The sequence below is a fragment of the Onthophagus taurus genome, chromosome 3 (assembly GCF_036711975.1).
Source record: "Onthophagus taurus isolate NC chromosome 3, IU_Otau_3.0, whole genome shotgun sequence".
Taxonomy (NCBI): Eukaryota; Metazoa; Arthropoda; class Insecta; order Coleoptera; family Scarabaeidae; genus Onthophagus; species Onthophagus taurus.
This window is the reverse complement of record NC_091968.1, coordinates 3,316,018-3,331,894: the sequence shown is the minus strand read 5'-3', so window position 1 is coordinate 3,331,894 and position 15,877 is coordinate 3,316,018. Positions and strand designations below refer to the sequence as shown.

The window sequence follows — 15,877 nt, the reverse complement described above, 5'->3', positions numbered from 1 at the left end:
AGGACTAGAAACATTCGGGTTTAGCCGTCTTGAGAGACGTGCGGCTAAGCCCGAATGATTCTAGTTCTAGGTCTAGTGTTAGTTGTAGTTTTGCACTAGCACTGTCAGTAGAACTAACACTAGACTTACAACTAGAAACATTCGGATTTAGCCGTACGTCTCTTAAGACAGCTAAACCCGAATCTTTCTAGTTCTAAGTCTAGTGTTAGTTCTAGTTTTGCATTACAACTCTCACTAGAACTAACACTAGACCTAGAACTAGAACCATTCGGGTTTAGCCGCACGTCTCTCAAGACGGCTAAACCCGAATGATTCTAGTTCTAGGTCTAGTGTTAGTTGTAGTTTTGCACTACCACTATAAATAGAACTAACACTAGACTTACAACTAGAAACATTCGGATTTAGCCGCACGCCTCTTAAGACGGCTAAACCCGAATCTTTCTAGTTCTAAGTCCAGTGTTAGTTCTAGTTTAGCATTAGCTAAACTTCTAGTCTTAAGAGACGTGCGGCTAAACCCGAATGATTCTAGTTCTAGGTCTAGTGTTAGTTCTAGCTTTAATTCAATGAAGAATATAGAAAAAATTAAAATTTTTTCATATAACGGACACACCCTTCTTTGTAGGTATTAATCTTTTATATTGAGGTTTTACCATATTTTTTTTTTTTACTAAAAGTTCTTCGTTTTCATCAGTTAAATGAACGTTATAATTATATCCAGCAAAATTTAAAAGCTTGCATTCTTCGGTTTGGTTCTTTTCATATTCGGTTGAAAGAAAATTTAAGAATTCTTCATCGGTAGAAAATTTGTGTTCGGCGTTATTTGTTACATCGAAAAAAATTGTTAAAATTATAACAAAAAAAAGTGTACTCACAGATTTATTTTGTTTAAACATTTTTACAGTTTAATCATGATTTTTAAGAACAATTGATTTTCTACCTACATTTTTTTTTAAGGTTGTTTAACTTTTTTTAATGAATCTTAATAATTAAATTATATCCATAACAATTCGATAAAAATGAACAAAAATCTTCATTTTTTAATATTAATTAATTTATTAACATTTATTTCCGCCACATTTCGTTCGGAAGATGATTTCGAAACCTTTTTATTGGGCGAGTACGAGAAAAATCAAACGCAGATGTGTTACGATTATAACGTCGCCAATTGGGAGTATAGTTTAGATATAAACAATTCAACGAAAGAAGATATTTATGTAAAATCGATTTTAATTATTAATTATTTCTTTAACTAATTAAAATTGTTTTATAGAATCAACAAAGTTCTAGTTTTACGAAAACATCTAAATTTTTTTATGACAATTACTTTAAAGATCTTCACAAATTAAAGTTAACAAAAGAATTTACAAGAAGACATGCAAACGTTCTTACTAAACTTGCAGATGCTGCTTTAGAAGACGACGAGTACGAAGAAGTAAGTGACTTTTCTTATAAGTATTTTATAATTTGAGTAAATATTTTATATTTGTTATAAATATGCAAACAACTCTGCTTATAACAGTTCGCCAATGTGGTCCGGATGGCAGATACGCATTATCTGATAACAACTTCTAGTAGGATTAACCTTACTTTTTCTTAATCCATTAACAGAGCTTCCCTTCGTTCTGTTCTTAAGAAAAGCAACGTCGTGTGTTCTGAATTTTCCAAGATTAATACCACGTCTCTATCTCTCAAAGAGCTTGTTGGAGTCAACTCTTGATAGTATCTAGATACGTTATCTCTCTCTACAGCTTGTTTTTACTTCAACTCTTAGAACAACGCCCAGATGGCAGATACGCATTATAATAGGTCTGATAACAACTTCTAGCAGGAACAACCTTACTTGGTCTTAATCCATTAAGAGACCTTTTCTTCGTTCTGTTCTTAAGAAAAGCAATATCGGGTGTTTTGAATTCTCCAAGATTAGTACCATGTTTCTATCTCTCGAAGAGGTTGTTAAAGTCTACTCTCGATAGAATCTAGATACGTTATCTCTGTCTACAGCTTGTTTTTACATCCACTCTTGGAACGTCGCCCAGATGGCAGATATGCATTGTCATAGGTCTGATAACAACTTCTAGCAGGATCAACCTTACTTGGTCTTAATGCATCAAGAGACCTTATCTTCGTCTTGTTCTTCAGAAAAGCAATATCGAGTGTTCTGAATTCTTCAAGATTGGTACCACGTCTCTATCTTCCGAAGAGCTTGTTAGAGTCTACTCTCGGTAGTATGTGTGTAGAAAAGGGGAGGGCATGCTTCCGCATACAGTACCTAGGCCCAAACGGGCCCCTTGTACATCCTCCTGCACTCTCTCCAGTTACATCAACCATCCTAAGGAATTTCCGAAGACTAGAATACAGCTCAGAGGTGTGTTGCTGATGCCATCTGTGTTCGGCCATTCCTCTCCGAAGCCTCTCATTCTGAGGTCTTGCAGGACTAAGCAAGCTTAAGGTTATAAAGATGCTTGTTTATCTTACAGTGACTTGTGACGAGTCCCGTTACAGTTCAAGGCTGTCTCTGCTGAGGGATAACGTAATACTTCCTTAGACAGATGGCAGCCCTTAACCCTATCCCACCAGTTCATAAACTTTTTGTGGGTAAAATCTTATATCAGTGATTATCGGTTCAGGTGACCTTGGCGCTCGCTTAGCAGCACTTTTGGAAAGCCTATCAGCGTGCTTGTTACCTGAACAAGTAGAGTGTCTTTTTGTCAATTGAAGTATAACACAGTTATGCACTGCGGCCTTCTCCAATGTCAGATGACAACCCATAACAAGTCCTGGGGTAATTGTTATTCTACTCAGGGCTAATATAGCTTGTCTACTGTCAGTGTAAATTGTGAAAGTCTTACCTACCAAGTTGGATCTGACAATAACGTCAGCGCCAAGTTGTATGGCGATTAACTCCGCCTGTATGACGGTGGTACTTTTACCTAGAGACCTACGAGAAGACTCCAGCTCCTTCTCGTCTACTTGAACCATCAGTGTAGATTTTAAGACAGTTTTTTACCTTGACTTCTGTGGAACTTGGGTACGTGAGATATTTCTTCGTAAAAATGTGTTATAGGGGTGTGAAGTCCGTTATACATTCCAGAATTGGTGAGTAGTGCACCATTTCATTCCACAGAATGGCATTTTTACTATCTCTCTCACTCATTAGAATTCCTGCCGCCCGCAATCGAATTACGGTCACTAGTGCCACCTCTTGAATGAATAAATGAAGTGGAGTTAGGTTCAACATGTTTTCCAAGGCTGCAGTGGGGGTAGACCGCAGCGCACCTGTAACATACAAACACGCAAGTCTCTGTACTTTATTAAGTGCAGCACTGGATGTAGACTTTATTTCCCACAGGTACCATCCAGTTACAGGAAAAAAAAAATATAACATCGCAATATTTAAATTAATTAAATGAAAAAGATATAGCTATAAGCAAAAATACAAATTAATATAACCTAATAAACGAATCGTAATCATAACTACTAACAATCTACTGCATGCCGAAATGTTCCAAAGTTACCACAACCACCGTGTTCAAAGAATCAAAAAACGAGATTTTCGTAAAGTGTTACTATTACTACGGCAATTATAGAACGTGAGGGGACAGCGTGCGTTGAAACGCGGTACAAGAAAGGATAACCTTTCCAACAACCAGCCGCAATCAATATCATAATGCAACAGTTTATGAATAAATTTAACTATGTAAACAACTCTGCGTTGTTGTAGTGAAAGAACACCAAACCGCGAAAGGAGAAACGCGTAATCTGCACCCCTAGTCGTGTAAACACGATCCAGTCGAAAGCATAGATACTTTAAAAATGTCTTTTGTATAGATTCAAGCGCATTCGCGTAAAACTGATAGAACGGATACCAAACAATTACCGCATACTCCAACCGCAATCTAATTAACGCAAAAAACAACGCACATAAACATCTGATGGACAGACCCTTACAGTTCCGAACGACAAACCCGTAAATTTTATAACAAATAGCAACTAAGTTAAGAATGTGTTCGTTAAAAGTCAGTCCACTGTCAAACAGCACCCCAAGGTCACTTGGGATCAATCTAAGGCACAGTCAATTGTGTTTAATTTTTTAGAAAATGTCACATTTAGAAATATTAAGTGATAAACGGTTGCTAAGGCACCAATGCTCAACACGGATCAGGTTTTCCTGCAAGCGTTCACAATCGCTGAGTTCCCAACAGCCGAGAATAACTCCAAATCATCAGCAAATAGCAGCTTCTCACAATCCAAGATTCCGGTTACCTCATTAATAAAAGCCAGGACCAGCAATGGACCGAGGTTGGATCCCTGGGGAACCTCTGAAGTTGGAGAAAATCATCTGGAAGTGAAGCCGCCATAATTAACAAACTGCTGCCAACCTAGCAAATAAGACTTCATTAACGACAATAGAGGGACACTTAATCCAAAGTTACTCAGCTTTTTTAATAAGATAAAGTGATCCAGCCGATCAAACGCCTTCCGAAAGTCGAGTTACACAGCAACAAATTGGGCGAAGCATGTCAGATTGGTGACAGTGGACCAATCGACCACAAACAAATCCGTGTTGGACTGGGCTTATGTACTTGTTTAAATGATATGAGATTTGCTTGAAAAGAACGCCTTCGAAAAACCACACAGCAGCGTATAGGTCTGTAATTCACAATCTCAGCAGGGTTGCCCTTCTCCAAAATTGGACAGACGTATGACTCTTTCCATAACCACGGAAAGGTAGAAGTAGACAGGACCAGATTAAAAATCGAAAGCAATGAGGCGGCCAGAATTGAAGCACAGTCCTTCAGTAAAATGCTCGGTATCCCATCAACTTCAGCAGTAAGTATATTCTTTGTACGCTTCAACGCATCGTCAACCTCCTCCAAGCTGAAGTTCTCTACTGACAAACAAAGACTATGATCGGGGAAATCAGACCCCACAAAAACAGCATCAGATTGAATATAAACGGACTCAAAATAATCAGCAAAAGCATCCACAATACTTCGACCCGAACTAAACTCCAGGTTTCCATTCGTCATAAGGCCTGGAATGCGAGTACCGCCGTTACGTGGCCGAACATAGACCCAGAAGGTACTGGGATCAGAAATGAAAGTTCGTTCAACGTCGTTCATGTACGCATTATATGCATCGGTAATGAGGTGTTTCGATAGAAATCTGTAATTCATTCAGGCAATATAATGAGCTTATAACTTGCGCGCATATTCTCCTTCATGCGAATACAATCCTTTACCTCCTTCGTGAACCAAGCAGGCCAATGACGGTTCGTAGAATCTCTCACAGTTTTAGGCAAAATCAAAAACATCGTGTAGCTTGTTATAAAGAAGCCGGCATGCATCATCTACCCAATACCATCCAGGTCCGACCAATTCACCTCACCCAACATCCGATACAACAAAGGATAGTCTGCACGCTTAAAGTTATAGGTGGGTAGGCCACGATGCTTAAACATAGAAAACTGGGGAGCATAATCCAGAACAACCGCTAAAGCGGGATGATGGGAATCCTCAGCAAGCAACGGATCGAGATCGCGAGTGACTGCGTAGCTCATATTGGCAAAGATCAGATCTTTTGTGTTCACAATTAAATTGTACTGACGAAAATCATGGAAATGTCGGAAATTTTAAAGTCGTTCTAAATCTATCACTGCTACTAATGGAAGTATAGGAAGAGACATTAAAATCACATTCAAACGAATTAAACTGAAGTTGGCTTCAGTGAGGCGTTTCAAGAGGCTATCCAGGGTGAGGTTCTACAAAAGTGGGGATAGTACACCCCCTTGTGCACAGCCTCGAGTAACTCTTCCTTGAAGACTGACATCGCCAGCCCTAAGCTTAACTATCCTATGTTTAAGAGTGTTCTCAATCCAACCACAAACATTATGCTTTAACAAGGCATCGTTAATACCAGAGAAAGTTGTTTTATCAAAAGCTCCCTCTATATCTATGAAAACACCCAGGGCGGACTCCTTTACGTCCAGTGCTCCACCAACAAAGCTGGTCACTGAGTGAAGAGCCGTTAGTGTGGATTTGCCCTGAGTGTAAGCGTGTTGATTAGGATTTACTGCTTTAGTTGGAAGACAGAAATCTCTAATGTAGCGATCATACAGAGTTTTTAAAAGAAAGGAGGAGAGACTGATTGGTTTAAACGATTCCGGTGTGAAATAATCAAGCTTGCCCGGTTTTGGTATGAAGTTCATTGTGACCTCACGCCACCGACTGGGTATATAGCGCAGCGCCAGGCATGTCTGGAAGATTTCCACTAGGTGAGGTACTAAACCCTCCAAGCCCCATTGTAAAAGGGCAGGTATAATACCGTCTGGTCCTGGTATTTTGAACGGTGAGAAACCGTTGAGGGCCCACCGTATTTTTTCCTCCCTGCAGATCTCTTCGGCTGAAATCCAATCACCTGCAGTAGGTTCATGGTTGGTGTGCTGTTATAAGCACACGGAACTTGCGGAACCTGAAAAATGCACCTCCATTAATAGATGAAGACTCTCCAAAAGGTTGTCGGTATCAGAGCCCTCTCGGTAGTATCTAGATACGTTAACTCTCTCTACAGCTTGTTTTTACTTCCACTCTTGAAACAACGCCCAGATGGCAGATACGCAGTATCAAAGGTCTGATAACAACTTCTAGCAGAATCAACCTTACTTGGTCTTAATCCATTAAAAGACCTTTTCTTCGTCTTGTTCTCAAGGAAAGCAATATCGTGTTTTTCTCTGGATGGTTCTGAATTCTCCAAGATTAGTACCACGTCTCTATCTCTCGAAGAGCTTGTTAGAGTTTACTCTCGATAGTATCTAGATACCTTATCAGCTTATTTTTACATCAACTCTTAGAACGTCGCCCAGATGGCAGATTATATATTTCTAATAACAACTTCTAGCAGGATCAACCTTACTTGGTCTTAATGCATCAAAAGAACTTTTCTTCGTCCTGTTCTCGAGGAAAGCAATGTTGAGTTTTTTTCTGAATGGTTCTGAATTCTCCAAGATTAGTACCACGTCTCTATCTCTCGAAGAGCTTGTTAGAGTCTACTCTCGATAGTATCTAGATACCTTATCAGCTTATTTTTACATCAACTCTTAGAACGTCGCCCAGATGGCAGATTATATATTTCTAATAACAACTTCTAGCAGGATCAACCTTACTTGGTCTTAATGCATCAAAAGAACTTTTCTTCGTCCTGTTCTCGAGGAAAGCAATGTTGAGTTTTTTTCTGAATGGTTCTGAATTCTCCAAGATTAGTACCACGTCTCTATCTCTCGAAGAGCTTGTTAGAGTCTACTCTCGATAGTATCTAGATACCTTATCAACTTATTTTTACATCAACTCTTAGAACGTCGCCCAGATGGCAGATTATATATTTCTAATAACAACTTCTAGCAGGATCAACGTTACTTGGTCTTAATGCATCAAGAGAACTTTTCTTCGTCCTGTTCTCGAGGAAAGCAAAGTTGGGCTTTTTTCTGAATGGTTCTGAATTCTCCAAGATTAGTACCACGTCTCTATCTCTCGAAGAGCTTGTTAGAGTCTACTCTCGATAGTATCTAGATACCTTATCAGCTTATTTTTATATCAACTCTTAGAACGTCGCCCAGATGACAGATTATATATTTCTAATAACAACTTCTAGCAGGATCAACCTTACTTGGTCTTAATGCATCAAAAGAACTTTTCTTCGTCCTGTTCTCGAGGAAAGCAATGTTGAGTTTTTTTCTGAATGGTTCTGAATTCTCCAAGATTAGTACCACGTCTCTATCTCTCGAAGAGCTTGTTAGAGTCTACTCTCGATAGTATCTAGATACCTTATCAACTTATTTTTACATCAACTCTTAGAACGTCGCCCAGATGGCAGATTATATATTTCTAATAACAACTTCTAGCAGGATCAACCTTACTTGGTCTTAATGCATCAAGAGAACTTTTCTTCGTCCTGTTCTCGAGGAAAGCAATGTTGGGTTTTTTTCTGAATGGTTCTGAATTCTCCAAGATTAGTACCACGTCTCTATCTCTCGAAGAGCTTGTTAGAGTCTACTCTCGATAGTATCTAGATACCTTATCAGCTTATTTTTACATCAACTCTTAGAACGTCGCCCAAATGGCAGATTATATATTTCTAATAACAACTTCTAGCAGGATCAACCTTACTTGGTCTTAATGCATCAAGAGAACTTTTCTTCGTCCTGTTCTCGAGGAAAGCAATGTTGGGTTTTTTTCTGAATGGTTCTGAATTCTCCAAGATTAGTACCTCGTCTCTATCTCTCGAAGAGCTTGTTAGAGTCTACTCTCGATAGTATCTAGATACCTTATCAGCTTATTTTTACATCAACTCTTAGAACTTTGCCCAGATGGCAGATTATATATTTCTAATAACAACTTCTAGCAGGATCAACCTTACTTGGTCTTAATGCATCAAAAGAACTTTTCTTCGTCCTGTTCACGAGGAAAGCAATGTTGGGTTTTTTTCTGAATGGTTCTGAATTCTCCAAGATTAGTACCTCGTCTCTATCTCTCGAAGAGCTTGTTAGAGTCTACTCTCGATAGTATCTAGATACGTTATCTCTCTCTACAGCTTGTTTTTATGTCCACTCTTGGACCTAAGTCTGCTCCATAAACCTAATGGTCTTAAATCGCCAAGGGGGAATAGTTTGGCCAATAATTGCAGCTGAAAATTATGCATTGTTTTATCTTTAGTATTTGTATAATTCTAATTTTATGTTTCAGTTAACAGATATTATAAACGAAATGACAGCCATTTACAGCAAAGCTACAGTTTGTCCATATAAAAGAAAGATTTGTGATTTAAAACTTTCTGGGTTACCTTTAGAACCAGGTAATTATTTATTTTAATTTTTCGCCTTTTAATAATTTTTTTTTGCAATTTTAGACATTGAAGAAATTTTTGCTAAATCCAAAGATTTAAAAGAACTTTCATATTATTGGGCGCAATATCGACGACAAACTGGATTCAAAATAAGACCAATGTTTAAAAGATACGTTGAATTAAAGAATAAAATTGCGAAATCGGATAGTAATTAACCAAAAACGAATTTATTGTTAAAAATGATTTATTATTGTGTTATTTTTAAGATTATTCCGACTTTGGAGAGTATTGGCGAAGCGAATTCGAAATACCTCATTTAGATGTAATCGTTGATAATCTTTGGAACGAAATTAAGCCTTTGTACGATGAATTACATTTTTACGTTTTAAACAAACTCAAAAAATTTTATGGCGATAAAATAGATGTTTCGGATGGATTAATTCCGGCTCATTTAACTGGTAAAATCTTATCTCATTTTAAATCAATAAAAAATAACATTTTCGTGTAGGTAACATTCACGCCCAAACTTGGATAAACATCCTTCCAAAAATCCTCCCATTTCCCGATTCGCCCTTAATCGATCTAACAACATCCCTTAAAAACCAAAATTACACCGTTTTAAACATGTTTAAAACGGCAAACGAATTCTTCACCTCTCTAAATTTAGAAGATATGTCAATGGCTTTTGGACCAAAAGGTGTAATTGAAAAATCATCAAAAACCAAAATGATTTGTCACCCCATGGCTTGGGAGTTTTGCCGAAACGATGATTTTCGAATCAGTGTATGCGCGCAAGTTAATCAACACGATTTCTTTTTAATCCATCACGAATTGGGGCACATACAGTATTATTTGCAATACAAAAATCAACCGGTTACGTTCAAAGATGCCCCAAATCCAGCTTTTCACGAAGCAATCGGTGATGTTATCGTGTTATCGGTGATGACACCGCAACATTTAATGAAAATAGGATTATTAAATGAAGATTATAAGATAACTAATGAAACGACCATTAATAATTTAATTTCCCTAGCTGTAAATTATGTTACAATGTTACCTTACGCCTTAATTTTGGATAAATGGCGATGGGATGTTTTTAGTGGAACAATTAGCGAAGATAAATGGAACGATGCTTGGTGGAATTATAGGTAATAAAATTTTGATAAGAAAAGCTAATTAAAAAATTTTAATTAATTAAAAAAAAATTTGGTGCGGTTTTGAGGTTTGATAAGTTTAATTCTAGGAAAAGCTTCCAAAAAATTAAGCCACCAGTCGGTAGAAATACCAAGGATTTCGATCCAGGAAGTAAATACCACGTGGCCGCTGATACCCAATTTATATCGTAATGATTAAGAATAATTTGAAATAAATAAATTTGATAATTTTTTTTGTTCGAAAGTTATTTTTTAGCAACTATAATGGAGTTTCAAATTTATAAAGGAATATGTATAAAGGCTGGGCAATATCATCCTGATGTTCCATTCACCGCTCCTTTACACGAATGCGATTTTTATAATTCAACTAAAGCTGGGGAATTATTAAAGTAAGTCATGAACTTTATTTGAATTTCTCACTTAATAAAACTTTATTATAATCACTTAAGCCAATTTCAACATATTTTAGTAATTAAGGTACATATTAGAGAAGTGAAGTTCTGCCCGACAATTTCTTGACTATATAATTTCAGGCTTCTTCTTATCACTTTAATTGCAGAGTTCTTCCTTTTTAAGGCTTCTTCTTGCAGTCTAAAATCCTATCAATTCAACATTAGACTTTTTATAGTAGTTTGGAATTCCAACAATTTAATTCCTGAGGTTTGGAATTAGTTTGCAATTTTAGCTTGTAGTATGGCTTTTATCTAGTACAATTTTCATAAAGTCTAAAGCCTTAGTATAACACCAAAGAAATTTTGACCACCTTCTTGTAGTCTAAAATGCTGTTGGTGTAATTGCCTCCGTTTTCTTGTAATTTGGAATTCGACCAACTTAATTTAGAACCTTAGTTCCTAACATTTTATTACAGCCTGAAAGAATTGGCTAACGTAATTTCCCACATATTGTTAAAGCTGAAATCATGGCAGTGTCATTGCAAACTTTTTTTATAAGTTTGGAGTCACAATGTTGTCATTCTACATTTTTTCATATAATCTAATATCTAGTCTCCGTAATTTTAGACTTCTTCTTGTAGTCTAAAATCCTATCAGTGTAACATCAGACTTTTTATAGTAGTTTGGAATTCTAACAGCTTAATTTTTGAAGTTTGGAATTAGTTTGCATTTTTCGCTTGCAGTAAGCCTTTTACCCAAAACAATTTTGATAAAGTCTGAAGCCTTAGTATAACACCAAAGTAATTTTGATCACCTTCTTGTAGTCTAAAATGCTGTTAGTGCAAATGCCTCCTTTTTCTTGTAGTTTGGAATTCGACCAACTTCATTTAGAATCTTAGTTAGAATCTTTTTAGAAGCTTATTGTAATTTTTGTGCACTGCTGGAAGTATTTAGTTTAAAGCAATATATTGATGAGCCCACTAGAATTAACCTTCGTACTAGTACGCTAATTGATTTTGTGATTGTGGATGACGGTGCTCCTGTTGTGGCTTCTGGTGCGGTGGCGGTTCATGACATTTCTGATCATCATCTCGTTTTTTGTACAATTGCTTTGACAAATTTCTTCCCTCCTTCCGTCGTAAGAACTTTCCGTAGTTTTAGAAACATTGATAGTGAATTGTTTATGTCCAACTTAAAAGAAGTTCAATGGCATTCCATCTTTGATTTCAATGATATTGATGCCAAGCTGAATTTTCTAAATAATAATATTGTAAATTTATTTGATCGACATGCGCCTATTGTAACGCACACGTTTACAAAAAAAAACACCTTGGCTAACAGATAATGTGAAACTTTTGATGGATTTAAGGAACAAAGCACTTCATAAATTTAAACACACAAACAGTTTACATGACTGGGACTATTACAAAATGTTGCGGAATTATACTACAGGTGCAATAAAAAGAGAGAAATGAGCTTATGTGGAGTTCTCGGCAAGGAGTAGAAATAAAAAGCAATTATGGTCAAGTTTAAAGAAATGCGGTGTCCATTATAACAAAAATAGAGAGATTCCTCTTTCACTTTCTGATGCTGATGAAATTAACAACTATTTTTGTTCAGTACAAAGTGACGGGTTGCCAGATGTAGACCTTTTAAATTTTTATAGTAACAATGTTAAAGATTCTGTGGATGTGTTTGAGTTTACTGCGGTGACGGAGGAGGAGGTAGGAGATGCCTTAAGCGCTATTTCTTCCAATGCTCAGGGAGCTGACCAGCTTTCTATATCTATGATAAACATATGTTCTCCCTTGATCATACATTTCATCAGACACATTTTTAATTTTTGTATAACTGAACATGTTTTTCCATCTTGCTGGAAAGAGTCGATCATTTTACCCATCGCTAAAGCAAGTAATCCTAATGCGGTGTCGGATTTGAGACCGATTAGTATTTTGCCGGTGCTTTCGAAGGCATTTGAAAAAATTTTAGCAAAACAACTTAGACATTATCTGAATGCGTGTAATATTTTGCCTGAATTCCAATCTGGGTTTAGCCCTCATCATGGCTGCTGTGGAGCGCTTTTGAATATCACTGACGACTTGTTGTCTGCGGTTGATCAGGGGAAGATGTCGGCGCTTGTTATGTTGGACTACTCCAAGGCCTTTGATACTATTAATCATTTATTGTTGTTGAGTATTTTGCACTACATAGGCCTTGGGTGTGGTGCGATCTCGTTGTTCGCTGACTATCTGGCGGGTAGGTCACAAAGTGTCATGATACATGGAAACAGATCTAGACCCACTGAAGTCGTATCCGGTGTACCTCAGGGCTCTGTGTTGGGTCCCATTTTGTATACGGTGTATACATGCTGGTTATACGACTGTCTGCGTCATTGTAAGTATCATGCTTATGCTGATGACACTCAGATTTATTCCTCTTTTAATGAAAAAGATCTTGCTGTTGCGCAAAGACATATTAACCAGGACCTGGATGCACTAGTTAGCCTTTCAGAAAGGCATAATTTAGTTATTAACCCCGATAAGAGTAAGTTATTATTGTTCGGGAGTAAAGCGTGCAGGAATAGAATAAAAAATAATATTCAGATTTTTGTTAAAAATAGTCCATTGAATATTTCAAGTGAAGCAAAAAATTTGGGTGTCATACTGGATTCCGAACTTCGTTTTACGCAGCATGTTAGTTCGATGATGCGGTGGTCGTACTGTGCTCTTAAATCTCTTTATGAACACCGTTTCCTACTTAATAAACGAATAAAAATATTGCTCTGTGAAACACTTGTTTTGTCTAATCTTAATTATTGTGATGTCGTTTACGGACCTTGTCTCAAGGGTCGTGACAAATACCGTATCCAGAAGCTACAAAACTCTTGTATTAGATTCATTTCTGGTTTGAGAAATCGCGATCGAATATCTCATGTTTATGAGGATATCGGTTGGCTGCGTATGGCTGCACGTCGTAGGTTGCATGCCCTTGTTTTCTACCACCATGTGCTGAATAAGAGGGTACCACAGTACTTGTATGAAAGAATTCGTTTCCGAACTGACGTTCACAACGTTAATATACGTAAAAAAGATTACCTGGCAATACCGCGTCACAGGCTTGAGCTGTTTAAGAGGTCGTTTTCTTACACCATTGTTTCCTATTATAATTCTGTTCCTCCTGAATTCCAGCACCTTGGTGGTATCTCCTTCAAGAAGAAAATCAAAGGGCTCTTTCTGACCTGCAATAAATGACTAGGTCGCGCAGTTGTTTTTTTTTTTTTCTCTCCGAGACTCCATACACACTATGTTATGATTGCTGGTTTTTCGTAATGCTTGCACTGTAATAGTTGATTCGTGGCCCTTTCGTTTCTTTTCTTTTTTTTTTTTTTAAGTTTATTATTTTTACCATTAGTTAGTAGTTAGTTAGTTTAGTTAGTTGATAGATTTTTTTTATGGGGTGCCGGAAGAACAGATCAGTGTTCTTCACTGTTCTGAGGTATCTCCATTTGGCGCACATTTTTTTCATTTTTCTTGTTGTTTACTTGTTTCTTTTAATATGTATACAAATTTTGTTTTGTTATATTATGGATATACTTATATTATATTATGCGTCAATAAATAAATAAATAAATAGTTCCTAATATTTTATTATAGCCTGAAGGAATTGGCTAACGTAATTTCCCACATATTGTTAAAGCTGAAATCATGGCAGTGTTATTGCAAACTTTTTTTCTAAGTTTGGAGTCACAATGGTCTCATTCTACATTTTTTCATATAATCTAGTATTTAGACTCCGTAATTTTAGGCTTCTTCTTGCAGTCTAAAATCCTATTAGTATAATATCAGGCTTTGCCTAGTAGTTTGGAATTCCAACAACTTAATTTCTGAAGTTTGGAATTAGTTTGGAATTTTCACTTGTAGTATGGCTTTTATCTAGTACAATTTTCATAAAGTCTAAAGCCTTAGTATAACACTAAAGTAATTTTGATCACCTTCTTGTAGTCTACATGCTGTTGGTGTAATTGCTTCCTTTTTCTTGTAGTTTGGAATTCGACCAACTTCATTTAGAGCCTTAGCTCCTAACATTTTATTATAGCCTGAAGAAATTGGCTAACGTAATTTCCCACATATTGTTAAAGCTGAAATCATGGCAGTGTTATTGCAAACTTTTTTTCTAAATTTGGATTCAGAATGGCGTCATTCTACATTTTTTCATATAGTCTAGTATCTAGTCCCCGAATTTTATGCTTCTTCTTGCAGTCTAAAATCTTATCAGTATAACATCAAACTTTTTCTAGTAATTTAGAATTCCAACAACTTAATTTCTAAAGTTTGAAAGTTCTTTTTGTTGTAATCTCAGAGTTTCGAAGCATTGGTATAACAACGAAGTCATTTTGATCACCTTCTTGTAGTCTAAAATTCTTTACATTTCTTGAAGTTTGGGCTTTAAATAGATAATTCCAAACTTTTGCTTACAGTGGGACATTTATGCAATACAATTCCAAGTATTTTGTAACTGCCGATTGTGTAATTAACTCTTTCCAGGGCTTTTGTAGATTTTACAAATAACTTAACAATATCATTATAATTTTGCTATAAAGTCTATAGTCTTGCTTTACTATTTTAGACTTGTTTTTGCAACCTTTAACATTAAATATATAGCATTATCTATCAAAATCTACTTAATGATGCACTTCATCATAACATCAATAGTAATTAAAACTAGGAATGCTTGCTGATGGTTTATTATATCGTTCTAATTATAGAAACGCATGATGTATTATGGCAAATATCTCTTAATAAAGCATGAAACATATATCTATTAGAAACTATGTGCATAATTAAGTTAAATGTTGCGATAAGATATCAACAAAAAATGGCAATTATTTTGTTTAACAAAAATCATGTTTAGCACTTAAATGTTTTAAACACTCAATAAACATCCTTGAAAATATTTTGAAGTAGGTACTTGGTTATCTATAAATTCAATAGTTTAGTTGTAAATAAATGGGAATGTCTTATCAACATTTCTCATGTATACTAAGAAAACTGCATTTATTATTAACAATTACATTTATTTTTAGATCAGCTTTAGAACTTGGTTCAAGTAAAGACGCTAATTATATTTTAAAAATATTAACTGGCGAATCAAAAATATCAGCGAAACCGCTTTTGGAATACTTCCAACCGCTCAAAGAATTTTTGATGAAAGAGAATCAAAATTACAAGAAAAAAGGACGAAAATTAAATCTTAACAAAAAAGGAAAATACTCCAAATAAAAATAATTTTTTTAAACCTCTCTATTTATTTTAATTCGATTTGCATTCTAATTTTTCTCGTTTCATTCTAATCGCCGTGGAAAAGAGAAAGTTTCTTACAACCATTTTCAACGGCAGTTAGAAGCATAATTTTCGTGCGCGCACATTTTACATAATTGAGGAGAACCTTGATTAGATGTGTGTCGCCGTTGTTGTTCATTAAAATTCGCAACAT

General features: G+C 36.1%; 2 protein-coding genes across 2 annotated transcripts in view; one reads left to right on the top strand and one right to left on the bottom strand.

Annotated features, from left to right (window-relative positions):
• LOC111429566 (angiotensin-converting enzyme-like) overlaps positions 1–971 on the bottom strand; it is a 9,257-nt gene extending 8,286 nt beyond the window's left edge. Inside the window, exon 1 of the mRNA XM_071195054.1 lies at positions 669–971. Within this exon, the coding sequence (XP_071051155.1) occupies positions 669–893 (225 nt within the window). The 5' untranslated portion in view covers positions 894–971. The remainder of the gene's footprint in view (positions 1–668) is intronic.
• Positions 957–15,683, top strand: LOC111414520 (angiotensin-converting enzyme-like). The gene is made up of 9 exons (XM_071195053.1): positions 957–1,214; positions 1,271–1,432; positions 8,739–8,847; positions 8,902–9,045; positions 9,105–9,296; positions 9,347–9,986; positions 10,082–10,180; positions 10,238–10,381; positions 15,468–15,683. The coding sequence occupies exons 1-9, from the start codon at positions 1,017–1,019 to the stop codon at positions 15,661–15,663; spliced, it is 1,884 nt and encodes a 627-aa protein (XP_071051154.1). The 5' UTR covers positions 957–1,016; the 3' UTR covers positions 15,664–15,683.
• The last annotated feature ends 194 nt before the right edge of the window (positions 15,684–15,877 follow it).